At 42.3% G+C, this 12,823-nt stretch overlaps 2 protein-coding genes across 2 annotated transcripts in view; both read left to right on the forward strand.

The window, feature by feature from the left end:
- The window catches only part of LOC143899394 (intraflagellar transport protein 80 homolog), a 279,705-nt gene that overhangs the window by 22,125 nt on the left and 244,757 nt on the right, over positions 1 to 12,823 (forward strand). The window lies entirely within an intron of this gene.
- Positions 6,628 to 8,217, forward strand: LOC143899420 (uncharacterized). Its single transcript, XM_077409716.1, has one exon. The coding sequence runs from the start codon at positions 6,967 to 6,969 to the stop codon at positions 8,215 to 8,217; it is 1,251 nt and encodes a 416-aa protein (XP_077265842.1). The 5' UTR covers positions 6,628 to 6,966.

The following is a 12,823-nucleotide window of genomic DNA, read 5'->3' on the forward strand; positions in this document are numbered from 1 at the left end:
CAGGCGAAAGACCACGTTGACGACGCCACGCAACGTATCGCGCAGATTAGAGGAGGATTACGGGTCTATTCCCTCTTATCCTCGGTTAAACCGCAGAGGAGAAGAGGCACGATTTCGCGTGTGTCGTCGGCGCCCCGTCAGTATTATCTTTCTTTCCAATATATTCGAGTGGTGAACACATGATCGAACGTCATTTGACGTTCGAAAACTTTCCGATGTGTTCAGATTATGGGGAGTTTATCCGTCGAGATTCAGCACCGTCGCCGTTAATCGGGATACGCGAAGCTGTTCAGGTGCCGCTCGGCGGGATACAGAGCACAGCGACCACCGAGCGTGCGAAACACGTGTCCGCTCCGACAACTTTACCACCGCTTGTTTAAGTCTTATCCTCGCCAGGGTATTTCCAACAACAATCCCACGCGCATGGGATTACACTTGTTCACGTTCACCGTTAGGTTCAGTATTCTAAACAAACGCCCATCGCTGTCGCCGTTCTGAAATTCGTCCAAACTTGCTAGAATTGCGTCGCGCACGCGCATATCGTACCACCGCTCAAATTGGACGCTTGGAGGAGCTGTTCGTTCCGGCGTCACGATACTCTTCACATCGATCTTATCGTTCGCTACGAATTCTCCATTGAACTTGACATTTACCTTCAAACACGTGTGTTTGTTCAAATTGTCCTGACTTTTTCGAGCACGGTGCCCTTCGCATCCTCGAGAAATCGCGCGAGTTCGATGTACGTCGAGTTCGTCGCAACGCCTGTGAGCACGCGACTTCGGAACGCCGTATCGATTTCGACCCACGAAAATCCTTCGCTGACGCTGCTGCTACCTGCACCCTCACCGTCCAAACCGGCACCCACGGCGCGTTCGAATCGCCGACGCAGATCTTCCCTCGAACCTTCCAGTCGCGCTATTCGAGCCACCAGAGCGGTCACGGCTCCGGTGTTGCCTCCGGAGCGTCCGACTCGACAGCTTTCCCGCAGGAGCTGGAGACACTCGTCGCATCGTCGTCTCCACGCGCGATATCCGTCCGCGTCGCGGACGTCGGCGGCGAGCAATTCGTCGCACTCTTTCTGCATGTTATCCAGAAGGGCCTTTCACTCTCGGGAACACAGAATTTCACTCGATCGAAAAGACGACGAGACCCACAGGTGTAAATCCTACGTAGCTTCTCTCCTCCGAACACCGTCTGATAATAATGATGATATTTGAGCGGCAATTTACGCGTATAATCGTGCGCCCTAGCGGAATTTACCATCGTCGTCTCTATCCACGCGCGCTCGCGCGCAGTTCGCGCTCCGGTCTCTCTCCGCAAATGATGAGTCGCCAGATTCCATCGCGCGTTCTCCTTCACCACCACCAACACACATGCGTTTGACGATAACGACGTTTCGATCGGTTTTTCTAAATTTATAATTAAACACCGGTTTTTGCAAAGTTCTACGTACTCGTCGCTCGTACCGCATTAAAAAACAACTTTATTCCCCGTTCCGATCGGTTCGCACCGCTCTCTCACGATACATTTGTCAATCCGCGTCACCGTATGCCGCGCCGTCGCGAGCAAAACTCACTTTATATACGCGTTCGTTATCTCAACGTTGGTTTTCCATACCCAGAGATAAACTCTTTCCCCGGAAAAAACGACAATTGCTCGCCGCGTCGTTCGAGAAAAACAAAAGGAGGATGTGACGTCGACAGCGACCTTGAACGCGAATTCGGACGCGCGATAAAAAATATTATTCGCGAAACGTACGGTTCGGGTGAACGAAGAGAGAGCGGTATCGTCTCTCTCGGTCTCTCTCGATACATCAGAAAACCGCGTCCGGCCCGTCGGGACGAAAAAGCGCGATCGACGCCCCCCCTCGCGGGAGGACACGACGACCGCTCGCAGCGTCGCTCGAAAAAAGAAAAAACAAAAAGGAGGATGCAACGTCGACAGCGACCTTGAACGCGAATTCGGACGCGCGATAAAAAAATATTATTCGCGAAACGTACGGTTCGTGGTGAACGAAGAGAGCGGTATCGTCTCTCTCGGTCTCTCTCGATACGTCGGAAAACCGCGTCCGTCCCGTTGGGACGAAGAAGCGTGCGATTGACGCTCCCCCTCGCGGGAGGACGACTCGCGATTTTCACCGTAAAAATGGGGAAAAAAGATGTAGGGAAAAAGTAAGTAGCCAATCGCTAACGAGGTACATCGGAAAATCACCACCGTTGGCAGCCCTGCCACACCTAACTTTACGTAAAGTGTTCCCCCCGCGTCGCGCTCCCCCTCTCGCCCATTTTTTGCTTCCCCCCGCATAGCCCCCCCACCGGTGACCCTTTACACCGTCCCTCGACCCCCTCGCCCACCGCTTACGGCGGTCCCCACGCGGCAGCGAAGCCCCCCCTCCCGACCCCGCTAACCGCAACCCGAGATCCCTGGGGCAGGAATGTATATTCTCTAGCTACTGAGGAGAAGTGGCGGGTGTTGGAGACGAAGAAGAAGATGGGTAATAGAGTTGAGGTAAAGATCCACGAAGATAAGTCGGTGGAAAAGAGAGATAGAGAGAGAGTAGAGAGAGAGGAGAGAGTAGAAGAAAAGAGAGACGTGCGTAGGAAAGTAGGAAGGTCGGAAAAAGAAGAAATTTCAAAAGGGATGAAGGAGAAGCTGCTCATGAAATCCGACGAAGAGAAGGAGGGGAGGTACAGAAAATGGACCAAATAAGGAGGAGCAGGACGGGAAGAAGGAAGGCGGAAAGACGAGTCGCAGAGGAAGCAGAAGAAGAGGAAAAGGGGAGAAAGGGAATACGGGGAGGGGAGTAAAAGTGTTGTGAGGTCGTAAATGATCAGGAGGGGATAAAACTATGTAAGAGGTTTGGGTACGTTCCTCAGTAAAAAAACGCCTTGTAACCCCTGCGGGGAGACACAATAAACACTTACATACATAAAATAAGAAGCTTCCTTCGCCAGTAAATAAATACAAAACAAAAGTCGTTTTTGTTCGACCCAACTGGCCAAATAATTAATATATTTAAATTTCACAACATTTCCACCGCAATTTCTGTCTTTCTCAAGTGATTTATCAAGCTATGCATCCTCAAAAACCGCGTGCAAAATATCGATTACGTCGCTGACATCGTGCCCTAACCACATCGTGCACACGTAAAGCTAAAAAAATGAAATAAACTCACAATAGTCAAAAGGATAAAAACGCTCAGAAGTCATAAAATAAAAAGTAAGAATAAAATTGAATTGTTAAGTTATAAATAATGTACAAAGTAAAATGAAAGGCTTACATATTCTGTGCGTCAAAACGGAAAATGAGAATGGTAGCGCAGAACGAAGAATCGTCGCAAGCCATAACTGCGAACACATCAGTACAGCGTGACAGACGAAGTCATACTAAAAATGACCGATACATAACAAATAAATAGATGTATTCACAGGTGGAAACGAGCAGAACAAAAGTGTAAGTTAGGTGACGCCAATCACACGGTTGTAATTCGCGGGCAGACTTTCTGTGTCTTTTTGAAGATTGATTGCGCAATCGCATTTTTTAATAAAAAACATCTCAGAGATACACATAACCCAGGTATCTAAATTCCTTTACCTCTCCTAATTCCTTCCCTTCCCATCTCCATCTTTTTTTACTGTCCCTCCCTCTTCCCTTCCTAAACCTCATTATTTTCGTTTTGTCCACATTCAACTCTAGTCTCTTCTTCCGTAAGTACTCCTCTAATCTTTCTAACATACTCCTTATTTGCTCCTCGTCCTCTGCGATTAGTACTACATTGTCAGCATATGCCAGCGTATATACCCTCTTACCTCCTAACATTATTCCTCCCCATTTTACCTTGCCCATTTCCTTCTCCATATCCGCTAGTAACACGTTAAACAATAACGGGCTTAGCAGGCACCCTTGTCTTACCCCCCTCCCCGTCCAGAATGCATCTCCTATATCGTTACCTACCCTTACTCTACTTCTGGTCTCTCTCAGCAACTCCTCCGTCCTTCTCACCAGCCCTTCCCTCATTCTCCTTTCCCTCGTTGCTTTTACTAGCACCCCCCTATCTACCGAGTCAAATGCCGCCTTAAGGTCTACGAAACATGCTATTAACTTTCCCTCTTTCTTCTCCAGCCTCTTATTCACCAAGTAGTTTAAAACATAGATATTATCCACAGTTCCCATTCCCCTTCTAAAGCCCGTCTGATTATGTGGTATAATTCCCTTCTTTTCTAGCTCCTCTCTCAACCTTTCCGCAATAATGGCCGTGTACACTTTGTACAGCGACGACATTATTGTCACCCCTCTGTACTCCTCCACCTTTTTCCCTTCCCCTTTCTTTACGATTGGGACGATTAATCCCTCTCTCCAATTCTCCGGCCAACCTCCCCCCTTCTATACTCTGTTTATATATCTCCATGCCCAAGTCTCCAACTCCTTCCCCCCATATTTCCACACGTCACCTGTTATCCCATCCCTTCCCATTGCTTTTCCATCCTTTAACTTTCTTATTATCCTCTTCATTTCTTCTATGCTTATCTCCTCTTCCTCCTCTCCTTCCTTTTCTTCCCTCCTCTCGTCCTCTCCCATCCTCACCCTCTCCTCGCCCCTCTACTCCACCTAACAGCTGCATAAAGTATTCCTTCCATTCTTCCTCCTCAATCTCTTCCTGGATTCCTCTCCTCTTTCTTCTCTCCCTATTTACTATCTCCCATACCTCCGACTCTCTCCTTGCTTCCATCGCCCTTTTCTCCCATCTCAGATTCTCCTCTTCCTTCTTCCTCTTACACAGCTTCTGAAACTCCTTCTTCCTTTCTCTGTATGTATTGCCCTCTTCCCTACCTTTCCTCCATTCTCTCAGTTTTCTTCTCGTTTCCTTCTTTGCTTCTCTGCATTCTTTGTCCCACCACCCCACCTTCTTATTCCTGCTTCCCTTCACCTCCTTTTCCACCCCTATTATTGCCTCTACTATTCTCGTTTCCATTTCGTCCCATTCCTTATTTATCTCTTCCTCTTTCTCTTCTACTTCCCCTATTCTTTCTTCGAACTACTCCTTCCTCATTCCACACTCCCCTGTTTCTTTTCTTCCACTTTCCCCCTTTGTCCTCCTCCATGCTCCCCCATACCGCCATTTTCAAGGGATGATGGTCTGAGTCTACTCTATCCCCCACCGTCATGCTCTCGATTTTCTCCCTTTTCTCTCCATCCCCTATCACATAGTCTATCACTGTCTCCCCTCTTCCTCCCGTAAATGTAAATTCCCCCTCCTCATCCCCTCTCACATTCCCATTGAATATCTCCCACCCTCTCTCTTCTACACATTTCACCAGCAACCTCCCCTCTCTATCCATCTTTTTATTTTTTGATTTTCTTCTTCCCTTCCTTAGCCCTTTCCCCTTCTCCTCCTCTACTCTCCCCCTTTCCTGCCCCGTCTTTGCATTGAAATTTCTTCCAATTATCGTAAATTTTCCTTCCTTTTTCTCTTCCATAAAATGCCCTAGTTCCTGTAAGGTCTCCTCCATTCCCTCCTTCTTTGCATACACCCCTATAATCTTCCAGTTCTCGTCACCTATCCTAACTTTTCCCACTATCATTCCCTACTTGTCAATTTCCATTTCCGTTCCCTTCTCTTTTAACCCCTTTCTTATTCCCATTATCATCCCTCTTATTGCTCTTCCTTTTTTGTTCTTCTTTCCCGTCATTTGCACTCCCCATTCATATCCTGTTGGCATCCTCTCCCTTATTCTTTCCCAGCCCTTTTTTCCTATCCAGGTCTCTATCAAGACTATCACATCTTCTTTCTTTAACCCCTCCCAAAACTTCTTATCTTTGTTTTCCAAACCAGCTACGTTCCAGAATACTATCCTCCACATTGACCTCCTTCTTTCCTCCACCTCTCTTCTGACCTCCTTCTTGCCTTTCTCTGCTATCATTCCTTTCTCTTCTTCCCCTATTATTCCCCCATCCCCATTCCTTCTTTTCTTTCTCCTGCCTTGCCTCCCTCTTCTTCCTTCTCTTCTTCGCTCTCCTTTCTTACCTTTCCCCTTTCATCTTTTAGCACCTCCTCTTCCATATCCCATCTCCACCATATATTTTCCAACCTTATTCTGCCTGCTTTTATCCACGCCCTCCTTTCCTCTCTTTCCTCTTTTCTCGCTATCTCTCTCAGTTTCCAATTCATCCTTTTTTCCTCCCACGACAGGTCCTCCGTTATTCTCTCTTTTCTGTCCACCAGTCTCCTCTTTTTTTCCATCACTTCCCATTTTTGCTCTTCATTCTCTAACTTCAGCAACACCATTTTCCTTCCTTTATCCACATCCCCCCCTATTTTCTTTACTTTTAATGCTTTTACTTTGGTTTATATTCCCTCCAATAGCTTTTCCACCTCTTGTCTTCTCCCTCCTTCTTTTACTTCTAATCTCCTTATCACTACATTCCTTCTTCTCTCTTCCTTCTCCTTCTTTATCAACCTTCTCTCCAACTCTCTCATTCTTCCCACCATCTCCTCCTCTCCTTTTCCTACCTCCCCCTTTCTCTCCTTTTTTCTCTCACTTGCTTTCTCCTCCAAACTTTTAACCTTTCCTCTACCTTCTTCTCTAGTTTTCTTACTCTTTCCTTTAGCTCTTCCTTTTGTTTCTCTCTCTCTCTCTCTCTCTCTCTCTCTCTCTCTCTCTCTCTCTCTCAGCAGAAGCAGACGTGTGAAACATCGCTCCGTAAAAGTGTTAATTTTTGGGTGGTTTAGAAGTGAGGGAGAGTGTTAAAAAGTTGTGTAACGAATATCTTCATAGACCGGGGGTAGCCATGAGTGTTATCTAGCCGGAATATGTTGATACATAGACACGAGAACTGCATTTCGTACAGAGGTCATCGAAGCCTCGTACGACAGGTAGACATCGGCGACGAACACAAAACGCTGACGTGTGAAAGTGACGTGTTATAGTGACGAGTCAATTAACTGTCTCTGCCGATATTAGCAGAATGAACGAGGAATACGCCGAATATCGATGCTCGGCATGTAAGAAGGCGATTAAGAGCAGAGCCATTAAATGTAAAATTTGCCCAAAGCTTTTTTACCATCCGGGATGTGTAAATAAGCATAAAATTATCGATAGAAACCAAGAGTACGTGCCGTGTAAAGGCCCATTTGAGGAATTCGTAATTGATAGTGAGAAGGTGCCGGCGGCAGGGAGAGACAGGACATCATCTACAGGATCTACAGGATCTACAGGATCTACAGGAGCGTTCACAACATCGAGCAGTGGAAGTAAAGGATCAAGCATGGATATAAAAGTAGACTGGATTATAAGAACTGTCAAAGAAATAAAAGATGAAACGCTGCGTAAAAATGAAATTAAAATAATGATTAAGGAGGTAGTTCATGAAGAATTAAGTAATGTTAAACAAGAGCTGGAAAACTTGAAGAAAATAATACAGGGAATAGAGTATGGATCGAAGGCAGGAACGCAAAGAAGCTACAGTGAAGCGGTTAAAGAAAAGAAGAAAGAAAGTCTTATAATTGTTAAGCCGAAAGTGCAACAGGAGAGTGAAGACACGAAAAAAGTGATTAAGGAAAAGGTAGATATAAAGAATATGGCAATGGAAATAACGAAATTAAAAAAAGGAAGCAAAGGAGTAGTAATCATGGGATGTGAAACTGGAGAGGAGGTAAAAAAGCTGAAAGAGACAGTTCAAGCTAAACTGGGAGAGAATTATAAAGTAACGGAGTCATCTAAGTCAAAACCAAAGGTGAAAGTTATTAATATAAATATAGAAGAGATGAACTTAGATGATAATAAACTTATAAGTACGATAAAGAAGCAAAATAAAATAGATACAGTAAATATGCGAATTGTGAAGAGAATGGTCAAAGTAAAGAATGATCAAAGAAAAGGAAATGAAGAAAGATCAATAATAGTGGAAGTAGATGAAGAAACACATGAGATGATATTGCAGAAAGCAAAACTAAATGTAGGATGGAAAAAGTGTCCTGCATTTGATCACATCAGTGTCAAAAGATGTTTCAAGTGCTGGGGATATTTTCATATTGCGAAAAATTGTAAGAGAGAAGAAACATGCTACAAATGCGCGGGGAATCATAACTCGCGTGTTTGTACAGCGACGGAGAAAAAGTGTGTGAACTGTATGTTCAAAAATCGAACATACAATTTGAAAATAAATGACGACCATGAAGCTATTAGCCGGGAATGTTCGACCTTTATAAGGGCGTAACAGGAAGAGAAGAGGAGAGCAGGCTGGGAAGAGGAATAGCAACGACAGAAGAAAGAAGAAATTTTACTGTATATAAATGCGCAGAGCTTGACAGCGCATAAGGATGAGATTCAACATCGGATTATGAAGAAAATATATCCTGCGTTCTTAACATTTTCGGAGACCAGATTGACCGAGGATATTGAAGACAGTGAAGTGAACGTTTCTGGTTATAGTATAACTAGATGTAATGCTGAGAATAGAAATACAGGAGGCGTTGTTCTATATGTAAGGAATGATATTGTTTATGAGACAGTGTTAGTAAGAAAATGAGAATCGAATTGTTGGTGTGTCGCGGTAGAAGTAAAAGATAAATTATATAAAGGAGTGATAGTGGTAATATATCACTCACCTAGCGCATCGCACGGGGATTTTATAAGATTTTTCGAGGATATAGTAGAGGAGTTAATAATAAAGGGAGAATGCATGGTAATAGGAGATTTTAATATAGATCTTAGGACGGACTCGTTTTATGCGAAGAAACTGCAAACGACAATGTTAAGTCTGGGTATGAAGCAGTATGTAAATGAACCGACGAGAATCACGAAAGACAGTCAAACAATTATAGATCTAATCTTTGCTAATAATAATAAAACAGTGCAAGTAATTCATGAACCTAAAATTACGGACCATGTGTGGCTGGAAGTTGAGTTGAGTGTGAATAAAAGTGAAAGTAAATATAGAGAATTTAGCGCTAGGAATTACAAAGAGTTTGATGAAAAAGAATTTGTTATGTTAGTAAAAAATAAATTACAGGAAAGTCAGGGTTGGCAGTGTGTATGTATGGGTGTGAGTGAGAGAGCAGAAAAATTTGTCAATAGTATAGTAGACGCGTTAGATATAATGGCACCGAAGAGAAAATCTAGAATTCCGAAAGTGTGGGAAGGGAAAAACTGGTTCTCAGATGAAATAAGAGAAGCTGCGGATAGGAGGGATGAGGCATTTAGGCAAGCAATGTATGCCAATACAGAACAAAGCTGGTTGCAATTTAAAGTTAATAGAAATGCAGTAGTAAAATTAATTAGGATGAAAAAGAAAGAATATTATGAAAATATGATAGATTTTAATAAGGAAAATCCTACGACTATGTGGAAAACTTTAAAAGAAATTATTAGAGGCGAGCCAGTATATGCAAAAGAAATAGAAGATATAGATTTTGAAATATTAGATAACATAGATTATAGTACAACAAGGTGCAATATAGCGGATAAATTTAACTTATATTATATACAGAGTATCAATAGTACAATAAAATCTATAATCGAGGATAAGCCTACAGGCGCAGGTAAAAGAATTATTTATGCTATAGAAAATATGGAAACTATGGAAAATTTTGAGAATATCACGATAGAACAGCTAGAGAAAATTGTTAAGGGACTGCCACAAAAGAAAGGTACGGAAGAGGGAATAACTAGCGATATATTAAAAGCAACGTTTTGCGTAATAAAAGAGGAATTTGTTGATATAATAAATAACTCTCTGAGAGATGGTTGCTGTCCAGAAAGTTGGAAAACGTCTACAATAATACCGATTCCAAAAGTAGATAAAGCCAAGAAGGCGAGTGAATTTAGGCCTATTAATGTGTTACCTATATTTGAGAAAGTGCTAGAATTAGTAGTAAAAGAGCAAATTGAATTATATTTAGAAAATAATAGTATTATAACTGAACATCAATCGGGCTTTAGAAAACACTATTCATGTGAAACAGCGATACAAACTGTTATAGACGAATGGAAACTGATAGTTAGTGAAGGGAGAATGGTGGGGGTAATTTTCATGGATCTGAAGCGAGCGTTTGAAACAGTAGATAGGGAAAGATTACTAGGAAAATTATATCAATATGGAATCAGAGGTAAGGTTCTTGAATGGTTTAATTCATATCTAACGAATAGAACTCAGAAGGTGAGATTTAATAATAAATGGTCAAAATTAATGGCAACGGAATATGGAGTTCCACAGGGATCTGTATTGGGACCTTTGTTATTTATACTTTACATAAATGATATAATCAAAGTCTGTCCAGAAAAGTGTAAGATAAAAATGTTTGCCGATGATACTTTAATATATGTAGAGGGAGAAAGTAGCGCAGAACTAGAAAGGAAAATGAATTCGATGTTTGTTATAGTAGAGAGAGAGAGAGAGAGAGAGAGAGAGAGAGAGAGAGAGAGAGAGAGAGAGAAAAGTGGATGAATATAAATAAGTTAAAAATGAATGCAGGGAAAACGAAATATATGATAATTAGAAGTGTAAGAAAAGAGCTAAGAGGTAATATTATGTTGACATGCTTAGATGGAACTGAGATAAAGCGTGTCGAAATGATGAAATACCTAGGTATAATGATTGACGATAGGCTTAGATTTAGAGATCACTGTGATTATATGCTAAAGAAAATAGGAAAAAAAACGAGTTTTCTTAATAGAATAGGTAGTTATATATCGGCTTATACCAGATGCACGATATATAAGACAATCATAGCTCCTCATTTTGAGTATTGTGCAACATTATTAATTGACATGAGTGAAACGGAGCTAACCAGGCTGCAAAAAGCGCAAAATCGAGCTATGAGAGTCATACTGCAATGCAATAGATATACCAAAGTGGAGCATATGCTGCAAGCGCTGCAGTTTATGTCCATAAGACAGAGGCTATATTATAATGTGTGTACATTTATCTTTAAAGCGGTGAACAACATGCTACCGGAACAATTAAAAGACCGTCTAGAATTAGTGGGAAAGAACACTGATAGGCAAACCAGACAAACCGGCGATATAGCAATAGTGTTTCGTAGGACGAGAAATGCGCAAATAAGTATTTTCTATGAAGGAGTAAAAATGTATAACGCACTGCCAGCCGAAATTAAAAGATGCGAAGAACTAAAAATGTTCAAACGTGTGCTAAAAGAGTACGTTCTGTTGTATGTATAAATATGTAGTATGTAAAAATAGCTGAGAAAGCTAATAAAGGTCATTCATTCATTCTTACACATTTCTTCTCTTCTCTTTAATTCCTCCTTTAGTCCCCTAATTTCGTCTTTTATACCATTCCTTATCTCCTCTTTATCTTTTTTCCTTTCCTCCTCTTGCACCTCCATTTTCCTTAAAATTTTCTTCAGCAGCTCCTCTGTCTCCATGCTTTCTTTACTCTCCTCACCTTTTTTAATATTAGCTGGTGGTGACCTATTCACTCTCCTTTTCTGCTCTGGCCGTCGCTTCTTCCTCTATATTTTTTCTTTTCCTCTTCTGTATGAGATCCAGGACAGACCCTAAGCTATCCGTTCTTTCTCTCTGCCTTGCAAGCCCCTCCGCCTTTGTTGGCCTGCCTCTCGCTTTTTTCTCCCTTTCGCCTTCTCTCTTCTTTCCTTTATTTCCCTGCTGTTCACTTTCTATTCCTATTTCCTCCCCTGACTCCATTTGCCGCTCTTACCTATGCCTATCCCTCTTACTCTTTATTCTATCTAATTCACTTCTCCCTATATTCTATACTCTATGCCCTGCCTTGCTTGTCCTACCTTGTCTCTAATTTCCCGTTGAGTCGTCCCTCTACTCCCACCAACGTTCATACCCCACCGCGCGCTGAGCACGCGGCTTTGGTCGCCTACCGCGTCACCCCTTTACTCCCGCTATCGTTCGTGCCCAACCCGCCTATGTGACTCTCCACTTTTCTATCCTTTGTTCCTTTCTACCCGCTACTCCACCACTCACCCCTCCTTCTCCTTGCTTCCTTACCTCCACACCGCCTCGCTCCGTCCCTCTCTCCCTCCTTTGCCTCCTTCAACTCTCACTTTTCTATCCTTTCCTCACGCACACTCTCACACCTGTCACTTCTGATGTTCCGGAAACGGAAGTCCAGAAGCTTCTTATTTTATATTATATACATTGTAATTCGTTACTTCTGTAACTATTAATTTTTTTACTTGCGCACCATGTATTGCGTTTGACTCGTATAGCTGTTTATTAATTTGTTGACATTTTCACGAGTTTAATGACATATTTGATTCTTATATTATTATTGTAATAGAAACGTACGCATGAATAAATTATAATTTTTAAGATAATACATTTGTATCAATTATTATATATAACATGTTGGATATATTTGATATCTGAAGATAATGCTTCCTCATGGAAGGATGTGATACCAGAGATGAGACAAGAAAAAAAAGTTTTTTGAATACTTGGTTAAACGTGGCGTTTATTTAACTTATTGTACGCGACTGTTTAAGTCGATGCTGTGAGCCAAATGCACGTGCGCGCGCGCGCGCGCGCGCGTGTGTGTGTGTGTGTGTGTGTACGCGTGCATGTTTATACATATGTGTCGCAAATGATGCAATTGAAGGAAACAAAGACGAGGAGTGGATTTTGATCGATAAATATTATAATAGATGAAATACAGGTGAGAGGGAAGATTTGACAATCATAAAAGATAAAAGACAGATGGAGAATGTTAAAATCAACACACTCTTCAACGCAGAAGAAGAATCGCGGAAGATAAGGTTCTTGTATGTGTCTTCAACACATACATCATGTAGGAATGTCAGTAGTGGCAACAAAGCCAAGGCTTGTGCGAA

The sequence above is a fragment of the Temnothorax americanus genome, unplaced genomic scaffold, assembly GCF_048541705.1.
Source record: "Temnothorax americanus isolate GAGA-0224 unplaced genomic scaffold, ASM4854170v1 Scaffold27, whole genome shotgun sequence".
Classification (NCBI taxonomy): Eukaryota; Metazoa; Arthropoda; class Insecta; order Hymenoptera; family Formicidae; genus Temnothorax; species Temnothorax americanus.